This window comes from Oncorhynchus tshawytscha, unplaced genomic scaffold (genome assembly GCF_018296145.1).
Source record: "Oncorhynchus tshawytscha isolate Ot180627B unplaced genomic scaffold, Otsh_v2.0 Un_contig_607_pilon_pilon, whole genome shotgun sequence".
NCBI classification, from domain to species: Eukaryota; Metazoa; Chordata; class Actinopteri; order Salmoniformes; family Salmonidae; genus Oncorhynchus; species Oncorhynchus tshawytscha.
Genome location: NW_024608462.1, coordinates 5,001 through 24,074, shown reverse-complemented (window position 1 = coordinate 24,074; position 19,074 = coordinate 5,001). Strand labels below are relative to the sequence as shown.

Below are 19,074 nucleotides of genomic sequence, written 5' to 3'. Positions count from 1 at the left end.
TGTCTACACACTCAACAAATCAACTCCATTTCAAATAAACTGGTGTATAAGTACCACACACACACACACACACACACACACGTTACCTTCAGGTTGAAGCCCAGTAGGTCACTGATGACCCCAGACACAGCAGACAGGATGACCACCTGGGTGATGTTGTAGAGCAGAGGGTTCATCGTCAGACCATACAGCCTGAACGGAGCATCCAACTCCTGGGGAGTGAGAGGAGGTAGGAGGGGGAGAATGGAGGGAGGGGGAGAGATTAATAATGGAGATAAAGAGAGAGAGGACAAATAGAGATGGAGCTTGCCGTACCTTCAATAGCTTGGTGGCCAGCTTCAGTACGTTGTTGACTAATGTCAAATCCTCCTTCTTGTTTGGTTTCTTCTCCATCTTCAGGTACAGATTAATCTGGTGAAAACAGTTAGTCAATAGAAGTTGAGCCTTAAAGGAAATATCCTCCCCAAACCACTCATTCCTTTCATTTACAGTGTTAAATAACACTAACATGTGAGAATATTTTTGTGAATCAATGTTTCATTTTGGCGTTATAATAAGGTTGGTAGTAACATGGAAAATAGTTGTGGAAATCTGTTGCAGCTCAAGTTGACTACAAGATCCACAATGCAATGCTCTCTCCATGGGCTGGCTGGCTATATAGCAAGCAAACACACAATTTATACCAAAGACAATATCAGCATGTAAAGTAGCCAGTTAGCTTTAAACTCGCCTACAATCTCACCATGTTTAATCTGCAGATGGAGTCTAACATTCGCAACGGCAGATATACTTTTGAGGAGATGGGAAACGTTGCCTATGCGATGCATTCTGGGTGATTCTGGGACAAGGAGCGCTCTCCTTCAAGGAGTGAATGAGTCTACTGGGCTCTATCTCAAAACCCCGAAATCAGCACGAATTTCGTCAACAATAAGTACAACATTACAAATATTTTCCAAGATGTGAGATAATTAACTTGCCATCTGTAATATCGTATACATTTGGAATCGTGAAGAATAGGTACGTTTCTCGACAAATACATGGCCTTTGAGAAGGGATTGCGTGATTAGCTTAGCAACCGCGTTACGCAGCATGACAACGTGAACGCGATTGGTCGACGGTCTACTGGGTGGGGCGTTATAAGATATTATATCTCTGCCATGCAATGCACCCTGGACTATAAAGAGGCAGACAAATATGCTAGACCCTGCATTAAATTACACATTTCTCAAGGTAGAAATATAGCAAAAATATGATCAATGGCTCATTCGAGAGAAGACCTCCTCCCAAGTTAAAACATAGGCCAGTATTGAAATCTGACATGTATGATAGATGTTTTCGCGATCTAAAAGTCATATTCCTATTAACTTCCAGTGTAGTGAGAGCGACTATCACGGTGCTACTTTTACCGGCCTGCTTGAACGCCAATAACTCAGATACACATGAAAACATGAAATGACCCATGGAGACGATAGAACATCACTCAGAGGTGCACAAAAACAATATAACATTCAAAATGGATGAACCTTTTGTCACTTAACATGTGTTCCTATGTAACTACACAAGTTAGCAAGTGTGGTACATCTGCTAGTTCTTCCTCCGTATTAATTGGCGAACTTCCAAAGTCTTGCTATAACGATACCAGTTGCGTGTGTACCTCCCTCCATGCCTGTCTACCTGTTCTGTCAGTAAGATGGAGGTGTTGGTCTCTGAGCCTGTCTACCTGTTCTGTCAGTAAGATGGAGGTGTTGGTCTCTGAGCCTGTCTACCTGTTCTGTCAGTAAGATGGAGGTGTTGGTCTCTGAGCCTGTCTACCTGTTCTGTCAGTAAGATGGAGGTGTTGGTCTCTGAGCCTGTCTACCTGTTCTGTCAGTAAGATGGAGGTGTTGGTCTCTGAGCCTGTCTACCTGTTCTGTCAGTAAGATGGTGGTGTTGGTCTCTGAGCCTGTCTAGCTGTTCTGTCAGTAAGATGGAGGTGTTGGTCTCTGAGCCTGTCTACCTGTTCTGTCAGTAAGATGGAGGTGTTGGTCTCTGAGCCTGTCTAGCTGTTCTGTCAGTAAGATGGAGGTGTTGGTCTCTGAGCCTGTCTACCTGTTCTGTCAGTAAGATGGAGGTGTTGGTCTCTGAGCCTGTCTACCTGTTCTGTCAGTAAGATGGAGGTGTTGGTCTCTGAGCCTGTCTACCTGTTCTGTCAGTAAGATGGAGGTGTTGGTCTCTGAGCCTGTCTACCTGTTCTGTCAGTAAGATGGAGGTGTTGGTCTCTGAGCCTGTCTACCTGTTCTGTCAGTAAGATGGAGGTGTTGGTCTCTGAGCCTGTCTACCTGTTCTGTCAGTAAGATGGAGGTGTTGGTCTCTGAGCCTGTCTACCTGTTCTGTCAGTAAGATGGAGGTGTTGGTCTCTGAGCCTGTCTACCTGTTCTGTCAGTAAGATGGAGGTGTTGGTCTCTGAGCCTGTCTACCTGTTCTGTCAGTAAGATGGAGGTGTTGGTCTCTGAGCCTGTCTACCTGTTCTGTCAGTAAGATGGAGGTGTTGGTCTCTGAGCCTGTCTACCTGTTCTGTCAGTAAGATGGAGGTGTTGGTCTCTGAGCCTGTCTACCTGTTCTGTCAGTAAGATGGAGGTGTTGGTCTCTGAGCCTGTCTACCTGTTCTGTCAGTAAGATGGAGGTGTTGGTCTCTGAGCCTGTCTACCTGTTCTGTCAGTAAGATGGAGGTGTTGGTCTCTGAGCCTGTCTACCTGTTCTGTCAGTAAGATGGAGGTGTTGGTCTCTGAGCCTGTCTACCTGTTCTGTCAGTAAGATGGAGGTGTTGGTCTCTGAGCCTGTCTACCTGTTCTGTCAGTAAGATGGAGGTGTTGCTGGTCTCTGAGCCTGTCTAGCTGTTCTGTCAGTAAGATGGAGGTGTTGGTCTCTGAGCCTGTCTACCTGTTCTGTCAGTAAGATGGAGGTGTTGGTCTCTGAGCCTGTCTAGCTGTTCTGTCAGTAAGATGGTGGTGTTGGTCTCTGAGCCTGTCTAGCTGTTCTGTCAGTAAGATGGAGGTGTTGGTCTCTGAGCCTGTCTAGCTGTTCTGTCAGTAAGATGGAGGTGTTGGTCTCTGAGCCTGTCTACCTGTTCTGTCAGTAAGATGGAGGTGTTGGTCTCTGAGCCTGTCTACCTGTTCTGTCAGTAAGATGGAGGTGTTGGTCTCTGAGCCTGTCTACCTGTTCTGTCAGTAAGATGGAGGTGTTGCTGGTCTCTGAGCCTGTCTACCTGTTCTGTCAGTAAGATGGAGGTGTTGCTGTACTTCTTGCTGGTCTCTGAGCCCAGGGTAACAAAGCGGAGCAGGAAGAGAGACAGAGAGGAACACCAGATCACCAGCTCCCAGTTATAGTGACACTCCAGGAAGGTGTGGTGGATATGGAGCAACTACAGGGAGGAGGAGAGAAGAGCTTGTTTTAACGCTCGTCCCACTCAAACAGCATTCACACCATTACCAACTGTATTAGAGCAAAACAGACAAGGACTGTAAGCAGGCTGAGAATGGTGACTCACGCTGACCTGAGCACAGCAGATGAAGACTACGGAGAGGGTGAGGAGGAAGGCAGAGGACACGATCACATCCACCGACCGCTGAGGACCCCTTCTCTGTAACACACATTTTAAATACTTTAGTTGGACAAACACACTTATCCACCCACGTCTATCACACACAACACATCTCCTCATGGACACAGAGGGGAGGTTCAGGTAGGCATGATGGAACAACAACACATCTCATGGACACAGAGGGGAGGTTCAGGTAGGCATGATGGAACAACACATCTCATGGACACAGAGGGGAGGTTCAGGTAGGCATGATGGAACAACAACACATCTCATGGACACAGAGGGGAGGTTCAGGTAGGCATGATGGAACAACACACCTCCTCATGGACACAGAGGGGAGTTTCAGGTAGGCATGATGGAACAACACATCTCATGGACACAGAGGGGAGGTTCAGGTAGGCATGATGGAACAACACATCATGGACACAGAGGGAGGTTCAGGTAGGCATGATGGAACGACACAGAGGGGAGGTTCAGGTAGGCATGATGGAACAACACAGAGGGGAGGTTCAGGTAGGCATGATGGAACGACACAGAGGGGAGGTTCAGGTAGGCATGATGGAACGACACAGAGGGGAGGTTCAGGTAGGCATGATGGAACGACACAGAGGGGAGGTTCAGGTAGGCATGATGGAACGACACAGAGGGGAGGTTCAGGTAGGCATGATGGAACGACACAGAGGGGAGGTTCAGGTTGATGGAACAGGGGGAGGTTCAGGTAGGCATGATGGAACGACACAGAGGGAGGTTCAGGTAGGCATGATGGAACGACACAGAGGGAGGTTCAGGTAGGCATGATGGAACGACACAGAGGGGAGGTTCAGGTAGGCATGATGGAACGACACAGAGGGGAGGTTCAGGTAGGCATGATGGAACGACACAGAGGGGAGGTTCAGGTAGGCATGATGGAACGACACAGAGGGGAGGTTCAGGTAGGCATGATGGAACACAACACAGAGGGGAGGTTCAGGTAGGCATGATGGAACGACACAGAGGGGAGGTTCAGGTAGGCATGATGGAACAACACAGAGGGGAGGTTCAGGTAGGCATGATGGAACGACACAGAGGGGAGGTTCAGGTAGGCATGATGGAACGACACAGAGGGGAGGTTCAGGTAGGCATGATGGAACAACAACCAGTAGTAGAACATAGAACACACCTTGAGATATGAGCGCAGAGAGAGCCACATCTTAATGTTCTGGACTTTCTTCAGACGGAAGTGAGGCACCTCTGACTTCCTGGCTCGCCGTGCCGACGTCAGGTGACCAAACAGCTTGGCGAATAGCAGCCTCTGTCAGGTCCAACACACACACACACAGTATACGTGTAAGTGATAAGACCTTTAGAAATAAAACGTCTTCAGAATGTCTTCATGTAACAATCAATGGTCAATATTGATCTGTAATTAAGATGAAAGAACCTGGAAAACACACACACACCTGTTTGTATGTCCTCTCGGCCACGCTGAGCAGGAAGAAGAAGAGCCAGATGAGACAGACGCGCACCATGAAGCTGAGCGTTACCATGGTGATCACCATGACGTCGGAGGAGGAGCCGAACGCCACAGAGATGAGCTCATTGGCTGAGAGCTGTGTCAGCTGTTCCAGGTCCTTGTACTGAGACAGCCTGTAGGCGAAGGGCGTCAGGCCCAGAGTCACTGACACCAGGTTACCAAAGACCTGGTAGCCAATACCTGGGGTGTACAGGTTGACCTGGAGGATGGAGAGACGGGAGGGAGAGATGGAGGGAGGGAGGGAGGGGGTGGAGAGACAAGAGAGATGGAGAGACAGGAGAGGGAGGGAGGGAAAGAGAGATGGAGGGAGGGAGAGATAGAGGGAATAGAGAGATGGATGGAGAGATAGAGGGAAGGGAGAGATGGATGGAGGGAGAGGATAGATAGATGGAGGGAAAGAGACAGGAGAGAGACAGCCATTATTTCTATTTTTCATGTCATTGGTTATAGAGAATGTAAAGTGATCTGAGAGAAACGTGGTATATATAATATATACATATATAAGTGCCTTCCAATATCATGGAGTCCAATCTGCATTCATTAACATTCTAGTTGAGAAAAATCCCCCAGGTGGCTGATGGAGGTGTGTTCCAGGCCACAGCAGATGTCATCCCTGACAACAGTATCAAGGCCCTGGCTGTTACTCACCCTGTTCATGATCATACCGCTGATCTCCAGGACAGACATGTCAGCCTTCTTACAGTCGTTCCCCTCCCAGACGATGGCACTGACCCGCTCCAGACCTGGGTTGGTGCTGTGTAGCCACGTATGACCCTGTAGAGGACACAACTAGATCAACACAATAACTACCGTTACACGCTGAGGGTTTGAGGCTGATCATCCTCATTGACGAGGTCAATATGACCACGGTTACGTCAGAACACATAGTGACAACAAAATCAGATAAATAGGAACATTCACGCTACCACCAAAACCTCTTAATTAATGTTGCAACCATTTTATTGCAAGCTCAGTCCCACACTTACCCCCTCCTTCGCTAACCTTTGACCTTTGATCTCTAACCCCTGATAAACAGGGTGAAAGGGTCATCTCTGTTCTCCTTGGTAGCAGGGCAGACTGCAGCTCCCTCTCCCTCTGGCAAACCCTAACATCACACGTCTAACCCTAACTCCTAACCTTTGACCTCTAACCCACCTGGTGAAAGGGGTCATCTCTGTACTCCTTCTTGGTAGCAGGGCAGACTGCAGCTCCCTCTCCCTCTGTCTCGCTGGTGCACGAGGAGCGACACTCAGCACAGTGCAGGAAGTCCTCCCACAGCAGGTCCTCTGTCTCTGACTCGTGTCTGGTGCTCTCTGAGTCCTGGGTCCGCAGGCTGGAGCACCGAGAACTACAGCTGGTACCGGACTTAGGAGTCTCCTAGAGAGAGGGGGGTGAGTGTGTGTGTGTGTGTAGGGGGTGGAAATGTGTGCGTGTGTGATGTAGCTAAGTGTACCCACACTGTGTGTGTATGTACAGTTGAAGTCGGAAGTTTACATACACCTTAGCCAAATACATTTAAACTCAGTTTTTCCACAATTCCTGACATTTAATCCTAGTGAAAATGCCCTGTCTTAGGTCAGTTAGGATCACCACTTTATTTTAAGAATGTGAAATGTCAGAATATCAGTAGAGAGAATGATTTATTTCAGCTTTTATTTCACATTCCCAGTGGGTCAGAAGTTTACATACACTCAATTAGTATTTGCCTTTAAATTGTTTAACTTGGGTCAAACGTTTCGGGTAGCCTTCCACCAGCTTCCCACAATAAGGTGGGTGAATTTTGGCCCATTCCTCCTGACAGAGCTGGTGTAACTGAGTCGGATTTGTAGGCCTCCTTGCTCGAACACGCTTTTTCTCAAAAAGTACGATCTTTGTCCCCATGTGCAGTTATAAACTGTAGTCTGGCTCTTTTAATGGTGGTTTTGGAGCAGTGGCTTCTTCCTTGCTGAGCGGCCTTTCAGGTTATGTCGATATAGGACTTGTTTTACTGTGGATATAGATGCTTTTGTACCAGTTTCCTCCAGCATCTTCACAAGGACCTTTGCTGTTGTTCTGGGATTGATTTGCACTTTTCGCACCAAAGTACATTCATCTCTAGGAGACAGAACGCGTCTCCTTCCTGAGCGGTACGTCGTCTGCGTGGTCCCATGATGTTTATACTTGTGTACTATTGTTTGTACAGATGAACGTGGTGCCTTCAGGCTTTTGGAAATTGCTCCCAAGGATGATCCAGATTTGTGGAGGTCTACAATGTTTTATCTGAGGTCTTGGCTGATTTCTTTTGATTTTCCCATGATGTCAAGCAAAGAGGCACTGAGTTTGAAGGTAGGCCTTGAAATACTTCCACAGGTACACCTCCAATGGACTCAAATTATGACATCATTTTATGGAATTTTCCAAGCTGTTTAAAGGCACAGTCAACTTAGTGTATGTAAACTTCTGACTCACTGGAATTGTGATACAGTGAATTATAAGTGAAATAATCTGATAGTAAACAATAGTTGGAATAATTACTTGTGTCAGGCACAAAGTAGATGTTCGAACCGACTTGCCAAAACTATAGTTTGTTAACAATACATTTGTGGAGTGGTTGAAAAATGAGTTTTAATGACTCCAACCAAGTGTATATAAACTTCCAACTTCAACTGTATGTAAGTTTATGTATGTACAGTGGGGCAAAAAAGTATTTAGTCAGCCACCAATTGTGCAAGTTCTCCCACTTAAAAAGATGAGAGGCCTGTAATTTTCAACTATGACAGACATAGTTGAAACTATGACAGACAAAATGAGGGAAAAAAATCCTGAAAATCACATTGTAGGATTTTTAATGAATTTATTTGCAAATTATGGTGGAAAATAAGTATTTGGTCAATAACAAAAGTTTCTCAATACTTTGTTATATACCCTTTGTTGGCAATGACAGAGGTCAAACGTTTTCTGTAAGTCTTCACAAGGTTTTCACACACTGTTGCTGGTATTTTGGCCCATTCCTCCATGCAGAACTCCTCTAGAGCAGTGATATTTTGGGGCTGTTGCTGGGCAACACGGACTTTCATCTCCCTCCAAAGATTTTCCATGGGGTTGAGATCTGGAGACTGGCTAGGCCACTCCAGGACCTTGAAATGCTTCTTACGAAGCCACTCCTTCGTTGCCCGGGCGGTGTGTTTGGGATCATTGTCATGCTGAAAGACCCAGCCACGTTTCATCTTCAATGCCCTTGCTGATGGAAGGAGGTTTTCACTCAAAATCTCACGATACATGGCCCCATTCATTCTTTCCTTTACACGGATCAGTCGTCCTGGTCCCTTTGCAGAAAAACAGCCCCAAAGTATGATGTTTCCACCCCCATGCTTCACAGTAGGTATGGTGTTCTTTGGATGCAACTCAGCATTCTTTGTACTCCAAACACGACGAGTTGAGTTTTTACCAAAAAGTTATATTTTGGTTTCATCTGACCATATGACATTCTCCCAATCTTCTTCTGGATCATCCAAATGCTCTCTAGCAAACTTCAGACGGGCCTGGACATGTACTGGCTTAAACAGGGGGACACGTCTGGCACTGTAGGATTTGAGTCCCTGGCGGCGTAGTGTGTTACTCATGGTAGGCTTTGTTACTTTGGTCCTAGCTCTCTGCAGGTCATTCACTAGGTCCCCCCGTGTGGTTCTGGGTTTTTTGCTCACCGTTCTTGTGATCATTTTGACCCCACGGGGTGAGATCTTGCGTGGAGCCCCAGATCGAGGGAGATTATCAGTGGTCTTGTATGTCTTCCATTTCCTAATAATTGCTCCCACAGTTGATTTCTTCAAACCAAGCTGCTTACCTATTGCAGATTCAGTCTTCCCAGCCTGGTGCAGGTCTACAATTGTGTTTCTGGTGGAGTTTGGAGTGTGACTGTTTGAGGTTGTGGACAGGTGTCTTTTATACTGATAACAAGTTCAAACAGGTGCCATTAATACAGGTAACGAGTGGAGGACAGAGGAGCCTCTTAAAGAAGAAGTTACAGGTCTGTGAGAGCCAGAAATCTTGCTTGTTTGTAGGTGACCAAATACTTATTTTACACCATAATTTGCAAATAAATTCATTAAAAATCCCACAATGTGATTTTCTGGATTTTTTTTCTCATTTTGTCTGTCATAGTTGAAGTGTACCTATGATGAAAATTACAGGGCTCTCATCTTTTTAAGTGAGAGAACTTGCACAATTGGTGGCTGACTAAATACTTTTTTGCCCCACTGTATGTATGTATGTATGTATGTATGCATGCATGTATGTATGTATGCATGTATGTATGTATGTATGTGTGTATGCATGTATGTAAGTGTGTGTGTGTATGATGTACAGTATGTACTGTATGTAAGTGTGTGTGTGTATGATGTACAGTATGTACTGTATGTAAGTGTGTGTGTATGATGTACAGTATGTACTGTATGTAAGTGTGTGTGTGTGTGTGTATGTACTGTATGTATGTGTGTGTCGCTGTGCATGTCTCTGTGTGAGTGTGACCAACCTGGGTAGTGTGGAGGTCACCCACCTCAGTGTTGATGGCGTAGTGTTTCTTGTAGTGATGTGGTTTCCTGTTGCGCAGCGTGCAGTCGCTGCTGACGCGCTCTACGCCCCTACGGATGGCGGTGTAGGACGCTTCAGGATCCTCCTCACTAGACGCCTCATCAGACATGTTCTCCACACCCACACCACGGCTCTGGGTCTCCTGGCAGGAAGACAGATTGGACAGATTCCTACTTTCAGACTACAGACTAGCGAGTGTATAGTCTGTTTATACATGGTTAAACTCACCTGTTTCAGGACAGGTGTGTGTGTGTGTGTGTATTAGCTACCTTGTTTACCTGCTGACGGAGAGCAGTAGCAGTGTGTTGTGTGGTGGTGGTGTGTGTGTTACCTTGTTGTTTACCTCAGCAAGATGGCGACGATAGAGATGGCAGCTTCGCTTTTAGTCCCTAGGAAACTGTGCAGTATTTCGTTTTTAAAAAATGTATTATTCCTTACATTGTTAGCCCAGAAAACCTTAAGTGTTATTACATACAGCCGGGAAGAACTATTGGATATCAGAGAGACGTCAACTTAACAGCACAACCAGCACTACAGCCAGGAATACGACTTTCCCAAAGCGGATCCTTTGTCTGCACCTCCCAGGGCATTTGAACTGATTCCAGAGGCCGATCCAAAGCAACGCCGTCGGAGGAGAGGGTGCCGGAGCGGTCTTCTAGTGAGGCTTCGGATGCGCACACACACCACCCAACGCTTCCGAGTACATTACTCGCTAATGTCCAGTCCCTAGTTAACGAAGAAGGCGAAATAATTCACTGGACTTTATGCAAACTGGAAACCATATATCCTGAGGCTGCATTTACTGTAGCTGTGGATTTTAACAAAGCTAATTTGAGAACAAGACTACCTAAACTCTATCAGCATATCGATTGCAGTACATGAGCGAGAAAAACACGCTTGACCATTGCTACTCTAACATCGGCAATGCGTACAAGGCCCTGTCCTCCTTTTGGCAAATCTGACCATGACTCCATCTTGTTGCTCCCCTCCTATAGGCAGAAACTAAAACAGGAAGTGCCCGTGCATAGGTCTATCCAACGCTGGTCTGACCAATCGGATTCCAGCTTCAAGATTGCTTCGATCACGTGGACTGGGATATGTTCCGCGTAGCCTCAGACAATAACATTGAAGTATACGCTGACTCGGTGAGCGAGTTCATAAGGAAGTGTACAGGAGATGTTGTACCCACTGTGACTGAAACTTTCCCTAACCAGAAATCGTGGATTGATGGCAGCATTCGCTGCTGAAAGCACGTACCCCCGCATTTAATCATGGCAAGGCAACTGGAAACACGGCCAATACAAATAGTGTAGTTATTCCCTCCGTAAGGTAATCAAACAAGCAAAGCGTCAGTATAGAGACAAAGTGGGATCGCAATTCAACGGCTCAAACACGAGACGTATGTGGCAAGGTCTACAGACAATCATGGATTACAAAAAGAAAACCAGCCCCGTCGCGGACATCGACATCTTGCTTCCAGACAAATTAAACAACTTCTTTGCGCGCTTTGAGGACAATACAGTGCCACCGACACAGCCCGCTACCAAAGACTGTGGGCTCTCCTTTTCCGTGGCCGACGTGAGTAAAACATTTAAATGTGTTAACCCTCGCAAGGTTGCCGGCCCAGATGGCATCCCTAACCGCCTCCGCAGAGCATGCACAGACCAGCTGGCTGGTGTGTTTACGGACATATTCAATCAATCCCTATCCCAGTCTGCTGTCCCCACATGCTTCAAGATGGCCACCATTGTTCCTGTTCGCAAGAAAGCTAAGGTAACTGAGCTAAACGACTACCGCCCCGTAGCACTCACTTCCGTCACAATGAAGTGCTTTGAGAGACTAGTCAAGGACCATATCAACTCTACCCTACCTGTTACATTTGACCCACTTCAATTTGCTTACCGCCCCAATAGGTCCACGGACAATGCAATCGCCATCACACTGCCCTATCCCACCTGGACAAGAGGAATACCTATGTAGGAATGCTGTTTATTGACTACAGCTTAGCATTCAACACCATAGTACCCTCCAAACTCGTCCTTAAGCTTGAGACCCTGGGTCTCGACCCCGCCCTGTGCAACTGGGTACTGGAATCCCTGACTGGCCGCCCCCAGGTGGTGAAGGTAGGAAACAACATCTCCACTCCGCTGATCCTCAACACTGGGGCCCCACAAAGGTGCGTTCTCAGTCCTCTCCTGTACTCCCTGTTCACCCATGACTGCGAGGCCATGCACGCCTCCAACTCAATCATCAAGTTTGCAGACGACACTACAGTGGTAGGCTTGATTACCAACAACGACGAGATGGCCTACAAGGAGGAGGTGAGGGCCCTCGGAGTGTGGTGTCAGGAAAATAACCTCTCTCTCAATGTCAGCAAAACAAAAGAGATGATCGTGGACTTCAGGAAACAGCAAAGGGAACACCCCCCTAACCACATTGACGGGACAGCAGTGGAGAAGGTGGAAAGTCTGGTACGGCAACTGCACCGCCCACAAACGCAGGGCTCTCCAGAGGGTAGTGAGGTCTGCACCGCCCACAAACGCAGGGCTCTCCAGAGGGTAGTGAGGTCTGAACCACCCACAAACGCAGGGCTCTCCAGAGGGTGGTGAGCTCTGCACAACGCATCACCGGGGGCAAACTACCTGCCCCCCAGGACACCTACAAAACCCGATTTCACAGGAAGGCAAAAAATATCAAAGGACAACAACCACCCGAGCCACTGCCTGTTCACCCCCCTTCCATCCAGAATGTGAGGTCAGTACAGGTGCATCAAAGCTGGGACAGAGAGATTGAAAAACAGCTTCTATCTCAAGGCCATCAGATTGTTAAACAGCCATCACTAGCACAGAGAGGCTTGCTGCCTACATACAGACTTGAAATCATTGGCCACTTTAATAAACTGAACACTTGTCACTTTAATAATGCCACTTTAAGAATGTTTACATATCTCGCATTACTCATCTCATATGTAAATACTGTATCCTTCACTATCTATTCTTTACTATCTATTGCTCTGTCACTGCTCATCCATATATTTTATATTTATATACTATTATCTCATTCCTTTACTAGATTGTGTGTATCAGGTTTTGTTGTGGAATTGTTAGATATTAGGTTTTGTTGTGGAATCTGTTAGATATAAGGTTTTGTTGTGGAATCTGTTAGATATTAGGTTTTGTTGTGGAATCTGTTAGATATTAGGTTTTGTTGTGGAATTGTTAGATATTAGGTTTTGTTGTGGAATCTGTTAGATATTAGGTTTTGTTGTGGAATCTGTTAGATATTAGGTTTTGTTGTGGAATCTGTTAGATATTAGGTTTTGTTGTGGAATCTGTTAGATATTACCTGTTAGATACTGCTGCACAGTCAGATCTAGAAGCACAACCATTTCGCTACACTCACAATAACATCTGCTAACCAAGTGTATGTGATTTACCTTGGTGACGGGGGGGCAGTAGCAGTGTGTTGCGTGGTGGTGTGTGTGTGTGTATAAATGTGTCTGTTACCTTGTTGTTTACCTTGGTGACGGGGGGTTGCAGTAGCAGTGTGTTGCGTGGTGGTGTGTGTGTGTGTGTGTGTGTGTGTATAAATGTGTCTGTTACCTTGTTGTTTACCTTGGTGACGGGGGCAGCAGCAGTGTGTTGCGTGGTGGGTGTGTGTGTGTATATAAATGTGTCTGTTACCTTGGTGACGGGGGGGGCAGTAGCAGTGTGTTGCGTGGTGGTGTGTGTGTGTATAAATGTGTCTGTTACCTTGTTGTTGTACCTTGGTGGTGGTGGTGTAGCAAATGTGTCAGTGTGTTGCGTGGTGGTGTGTGTGTGTATATAAATGTGTCTGTTACCTTGTTGTTTACCTTGGCGACGGGGGGCAGCAGCAGTGTGTTGAGAGGAGGGGGTGCGGTCCAACACGTCTCGTCTGACCTCAGCAGCAGGTCACAGTGGTGAGACCCTCCATCATGGAGCTGTAGCCCCTCCTCACTACTCTTACAGGTTATCCTCCCATCCAGAGACACATAGCCATTATCTGTCTCTGTGGACTTGTCTATGGACAGCTTGGACTTCTTCGACCTGAGGGGAGAGATGGAGGGGGGAGGTTAAAGGGGGGAGGCGGTAGAGGTGGAGAGACGGGACAGGCAGACAGTCCCAAGTCCAACCAGCATGCAGAAATCAGAACAAGACAGAATAACTTGGATCAAGTTGGTACTAATTGAAGCCATGGCATGGGAGCAGAGAAACTAAGTGCTAAAAGGGATGGGTTACTGGTGCTACTAAGCAGAATTCAAATAGGATTTGGGATGACTGTCAGTGACCATTAGATTTCTGGTGTGAAAAGGTTGGATTTTTAATACTGTTTCTAGATTGAAAGACTCAAAAACGTCCCCGGGGATCCCTTTTAACAACTATAAAGCCTTTACTGACGTTTATGCTTTGACATCGTTTGCTCCGTGCTTCTCTTGGCCATAGCTTGAATAGTTGAACGAGCCGTAACGTTGGCAACAACAACGAAAAACAAAGCTGCAAAATCCCTTTTTCCGCACACAGAAAAATGATAACAAAGATGGAAGACAGACCTCTCCTTTCACATACTTTGTCCCGCTGAGAAACCCGTGGAGACAAGTTAATAATCAAACTGCCGTGGAAAAGCATTTAAATATGGATCTCCTCTGTGTGTGTCCAGTTAAAATATCACTGTTTAATAACTTCTTATCTCAGCCAAATAATTATCTTACCAGATCATGTTTATCATATAGTGGGAAGAATGATTTTCAGAAACATATATTTACTATGTACACTACCGTTCAAAAGTTTGGGGTCACTTAGAAATGTCCTTGTTATTGAAAGAAAAGCACTTTTTTTTTGGTCCATTAAAATATCATCAAATTGATCAGAAATACAGTGTAGACATTGTTCATGTTGTAAATGACTATTGTAGCTGGAAACGGCAGATTTTGAATGGAATATCTACATAGGCGTACAGAGGCCCATTATCAGCAACCATCACTCCTGTGTTCCTGTAGGGTTAAAGTTGATTTTGTGGGTCTTGATTGATTATGTTGTTGTTATTACATTAGAGTGTCTAGTTCGAGAAACAGACGTCTTACAAGTCCTCAACTGGCAGCTTCATTAAATAGTATCTGCAAAACACCAGTCTCAACGTCAACAGTGAAGAGGCGACTCGGGATGCTGGCCTTCTAGGCAGAGTTACTCTGTCCAGTGTCTGTGTTCTTTTGCCCATCTTAATCTTTTCTTTTTATTGGCCAGTCTGAGATATGGCTTTTTCTTTGCAACTCTGCCTAGAAGGCCAGCATCCCGGAGCCACCTCTTCACTGTTGACGTTGAGACTGGTGTTTTACGGGTACTATTTAATGAAGCTGCCAGTTGAGGACTTGTGAGGAATCTGTTTCTCAAACTAGACACTAATGTACTTGTCCTCTTGCTCAGTTGTGTACTGGGGCCTCCCACTCCTCTTTCTATTCTGGTTAGAGCCAGTTTGCGCTGTTCTGTGAAGGGAGTAGTACACAGCGTTGTACGAGATCTTCAGTTTCTTGGCAATATCCGGCACGGAAAAGCCTTCTTTTCTCAGAACAAGAATAGACTGACGAGATTCAGAAGAAAGTTCTTTGTTACTGGCCATTTACAGCCTGTAAACCCACAAATGCTGATGCTCCAGATACTCAACTAGTCTAAAGAAGTCCAGTTTTATTGCTTCTTTAATCAGACAACAGTTTTCAGCTGTGCTAACATAAATGCAAATAGGTTTTCTAATGATCAATTAGCCTTTTAAAATGATAAACTTGGATTAGCTAACACAACATGCCGTTGGAACACAGGAGTGATGGTTGCTGATAATGGGCCTCTGTACGCCTTTGTAGATATTCCATAAAAATCTGCCGTTTCCAGCTACAATAGTCATTTACAACATGAACAATGTCTACACTGTATTTCTGATCAATTTGATGTTATTTTAATGGACCAAAAAAAAAGTGCTTTTCTTTCAATAACAAGGACATTTCTAAGTGACCCCAAACTTGTGAATGGTAGTGTACAGGACTCTGTTCTCTCATACAATAGAAAGGGATATTTATTATTGATCAGATTTAGAATCCGGGTGGCATCCAAGGGATGTTGCAGCTATACCAGAGAGAGAGAGAGAGAGAGAGAGGGTTCTTTAGTAACCTCACGGGAGGGAAAAATACACACCGCGCTTTACAGATATCATGCCAGAAATCTCTGAAGAGAGCGATGAACAGGCTGTAAGGTGAGCCGGTGGCGGCACCGTGGCAGTGTGGGCCGCCCTCCCGGGTGTTATCAGTGGTGCTAGAGCCATCTCCTTCCCTATGTACATCCAAGTGAGCTGCCTTCCTTAGACGCCTTTGGTCCAGATCAATAAGAAAGAGTACTTAGAGAGAGAGAGAGAGAGGTCCAGACACAAATCACTGTTGTTGTGATTGAAGAAAATAAATCATTAAAATAATACCCTTTTTCATTTATTTATTTTTAAAATCACAAGGAGGAAGATAGAAAATGAATGAAAACGGTTGGTTCACTGACAGAGGTGTCTACTACATCAGGTATGGTTGGTTCACTGACAGAGGTGTCTACTACATCAGGTATGGTTGGTTCACTGACAGAGGTGTCTACTACATCAGGTATGGTTGGTTCACTGGCAGAGGTGTCTACTACATCAGGTATGGTTGGTTCACTGGCAGAGGTGTCTACTACATCAGGTATGGTTGGTTCACTGACAGAGGTGTCTCCTACATCAGGTATGGTTGGTTCACTGGCAGAGGTGTCTCCTACATCAGGTATGGTTGGTTCACTGACAGAGGTGTCTCCTACATCAGGTATGGTTGGTTCACTGACAGAGGTGTCTCCTACATCAGGTATGGTTGGTTCACTGGCAGAGGTGTCTCCTACATCAGGTATGGTTGGTTCACTGACAGAGGTGTCTCCTACATCAGGTATGGTTGGTTCACTGGCAGAGGTGTCTCCTACATCAGGTATGGTTGGTTCACTGACAGAGGTGTCTCCTACATCAGGTATGGTTGGTTCACTGGCAGAGGTGTCTCCTACATCAGGTATGGTTGGTTCACTGGCAGAGGTGTCTACTACATCAGGTATGGTTGGTTCACTGACAGAGGTGTCTACTACATCAGGTATGGTTGGTTCACTGGCAGAGGTGTCTACTACATCAGGTATGGTTGGTTCACTGGCAGAGGTGTCTACTACATCAGGTATGGTTGGTTCACTGGCAGAGGTGTCTCCTACATCAGGTATGGTTGGTTCACTGGCAGAGGTGTCTCCTACATCAGGTATGGTTGGTTCACTGGTGTCTACTGGTATGGTTGGTTCACTGGCAGAGGTGTCTCCTACATCAGGTATGGTTGGTTCACTGACAGAGGTGTCTCCACATCAGGTATGGTTGGTTCACTGGCAGAGGTGTCTCCTACATCAGGTATGGTTGGTTCACTGACAGAGGTGTCTCCTACATCAGGTATGGTTGGTTCACTGGCAGAGGTGTCTCCTACATCAGGTATGGTTGGTTCACTGACAGAGGTGTCTCCTACATCAGGTATGGTTGGTTCACTGACAGAGGTGTCTCCTACATCAGGTATGGTTGGTTCACTGACAGAGGTGTCTCCTACATCAGGTATGGTTGGTTCACTGGTTCACTGACAGAGGTGTCTCCTAGGTATGGTTGGTTCACTGGCAGAGGTGTCTCCTACATCAGGTATGGTTGGTTCACTGGCAGAGGTGTCTCCTACATCAGGTATGGTTGGTTCACTGGCAGAGGTGTCTCCTACATCAGGTATGGTTGGTTCACTGGCAGAGGTGTCTCCTACATCAGGTATGGTTGGTTCACTGGCAGAGGTGTCTCCTACATCAGGTATGGTTGGTTCACTGGCAGAGGTGTCTCCTACATCAGGTATGGTTGGTTCACTGGCAGAGGTGTCTCCTACATCAGGTATGGTTGGTTCACTGGCAGAGGTGTCTCCTACATCAGGTATGGTTGGTTCACTGACAGAGGTGTCTCCTACATCAGGTATGGTTGGTTCACTGGCAGAGGTGTCTCCTACATCAGGTATGGTTGGTTCACTGGTTCACATCAGGTATGGTTGGTTCACTGAGAGGTGTCTCCTACATCAGGTATGGTTGGTTCACTGACAGAGGTGTCTCCTACATCAGGTATGGTTGGTTCACTGGCAGAGGTGTCTCCTACATCAGGTATGGTTGGTTCACTGACAGAGGTGTCTCCTACATCAGGTATGGTTGGTTCACTGACAGAGGTGTCTCCTACATCAGGTATGGTTGGTTCACTGACAGAGGTGTCTCCTACATCAGGTATGGTTGGTTCACTGACAGAGGTGTCTCCTACATCAGGTATGGTTGGTTCACTGACAGAGGTGTCTCCTACATCAGGTATGGTTGGTTCACTGGCAGAGGTGTCTACTACATCAGGTATGGTTGGTTCACTGACAGAGGTGTCTCCTACATCAGGTATGGTTGGTTCACTGACAGAGGTGTCTCCTACATCAGGTATGGTTGGTTCACTGGCAGAGGTGTCTCCTACATCAGGTATGGTTGGTTCACTGGCAGAGGTGTCTCCTACATCAGGTATGGTTGGTTCACTGGCAGAGGTGTCTCCTACATCAGGTATGGTTGGTTCACTGGCAGAGGTGTCTCCTACATCAGGTATGGTCAGGAATGATCGAAACAAAGCATTGACTAATATCCAGCTGCCAGAGCGACTAATATTGATAGTAATGCGGTAGATTGGACTGTGTTCTCACAATATACAATAACTGGAGATATGACTAGTATTGTATTTACTGGGATTAGACTAGGAGAGCCATCATCATCATCAATGACAACGTGAAGATAGAGAGATCTGCTTGAATGGTTCATCTACTCCTACAAGAAGAAGACGGTATCAACTGTCTGACTGACAGCTCAGCTAACAGCCCGTTTAGATCAGGCTGTTTGGACACCATTTCCCGAGGTGAGAGTCTCCAGTCACCGACGTCCACAGGTGGGGGTTGTGCTTACAGCCCAACACCGTGCAGGACGTTTGGCATTTGCCAGAGAACACCAAGTTTGGCAAATTCGCCACTGGCGCCCTGTGCTCTTCACAGATGAAAGCAGGTTCACACTGAGCACATGTGACAGACGTGACAGAGTCTGGAGACGCCTTGGAGAACGTTCTGCTGCCTGCAACATCCTCCAGCATGACCGGTTTGGCGGTGGATCAGTCATGGTGTGGGGTGGCATTTCTTTGGGGGGGCCGCACAGCCCTCCATGTGCTCGCCAGAGGTAGCCTGACTGCCATTAGGTACCAAGATGAGATCCTCAGACCCCTTGTGAGACCATATGCTGGTGCGTTTGGCCCTGGGTTCCTCCTAATGCAAAACAAT

At 46.4% G+C, this 19,074-nt stretch overlaps 1 protein-coding gene across 50 annotated transcripts in view; it reads right to left on the bottom strand.

Annotated features, from left to right (window-relative positions):
* LOC112242255 (protein PHTF2-like) overlaps positions 1–19,074 on the bottom strand; it is a gene marked incomplete at its 5' end in the record, with an annotated part of 28,116 nt that overhangs the window by 4,426 nt on the left and 4,616 nt on the right. For 43 of the 50 annotated variants that reach the window (XM_042313207.1, XM_042313222.1, XM_042313221.1 and 40 more), the window contains 11 exon segments: positions 87–212; positions 316–411; positions 3,245–3,400; positions 3,527–3,619; positions 4,740–4,871; positions 5,020–5,292; positions 5,742–5,882; positions 6,249–6,470; positions 9,604–9,804; positions 13,504–13,729; positions 15,863–16,033. In XM_042313207.1, the coding sequence (XP_042169141.1) occupies positions 87–212; positions 316–411; positions 3,245–3,400; positions 3,527–3,619; positions 4,740–4,871; positions 5,020–5,292; positions 5,742–5,882; positions 6,249–6,470; positions 9,604–9,804; positions 13,504–13,729; positions 15,863–16,033 (1,837 nt within the window). 50 annotated transcript variants of the gene reach the window in all.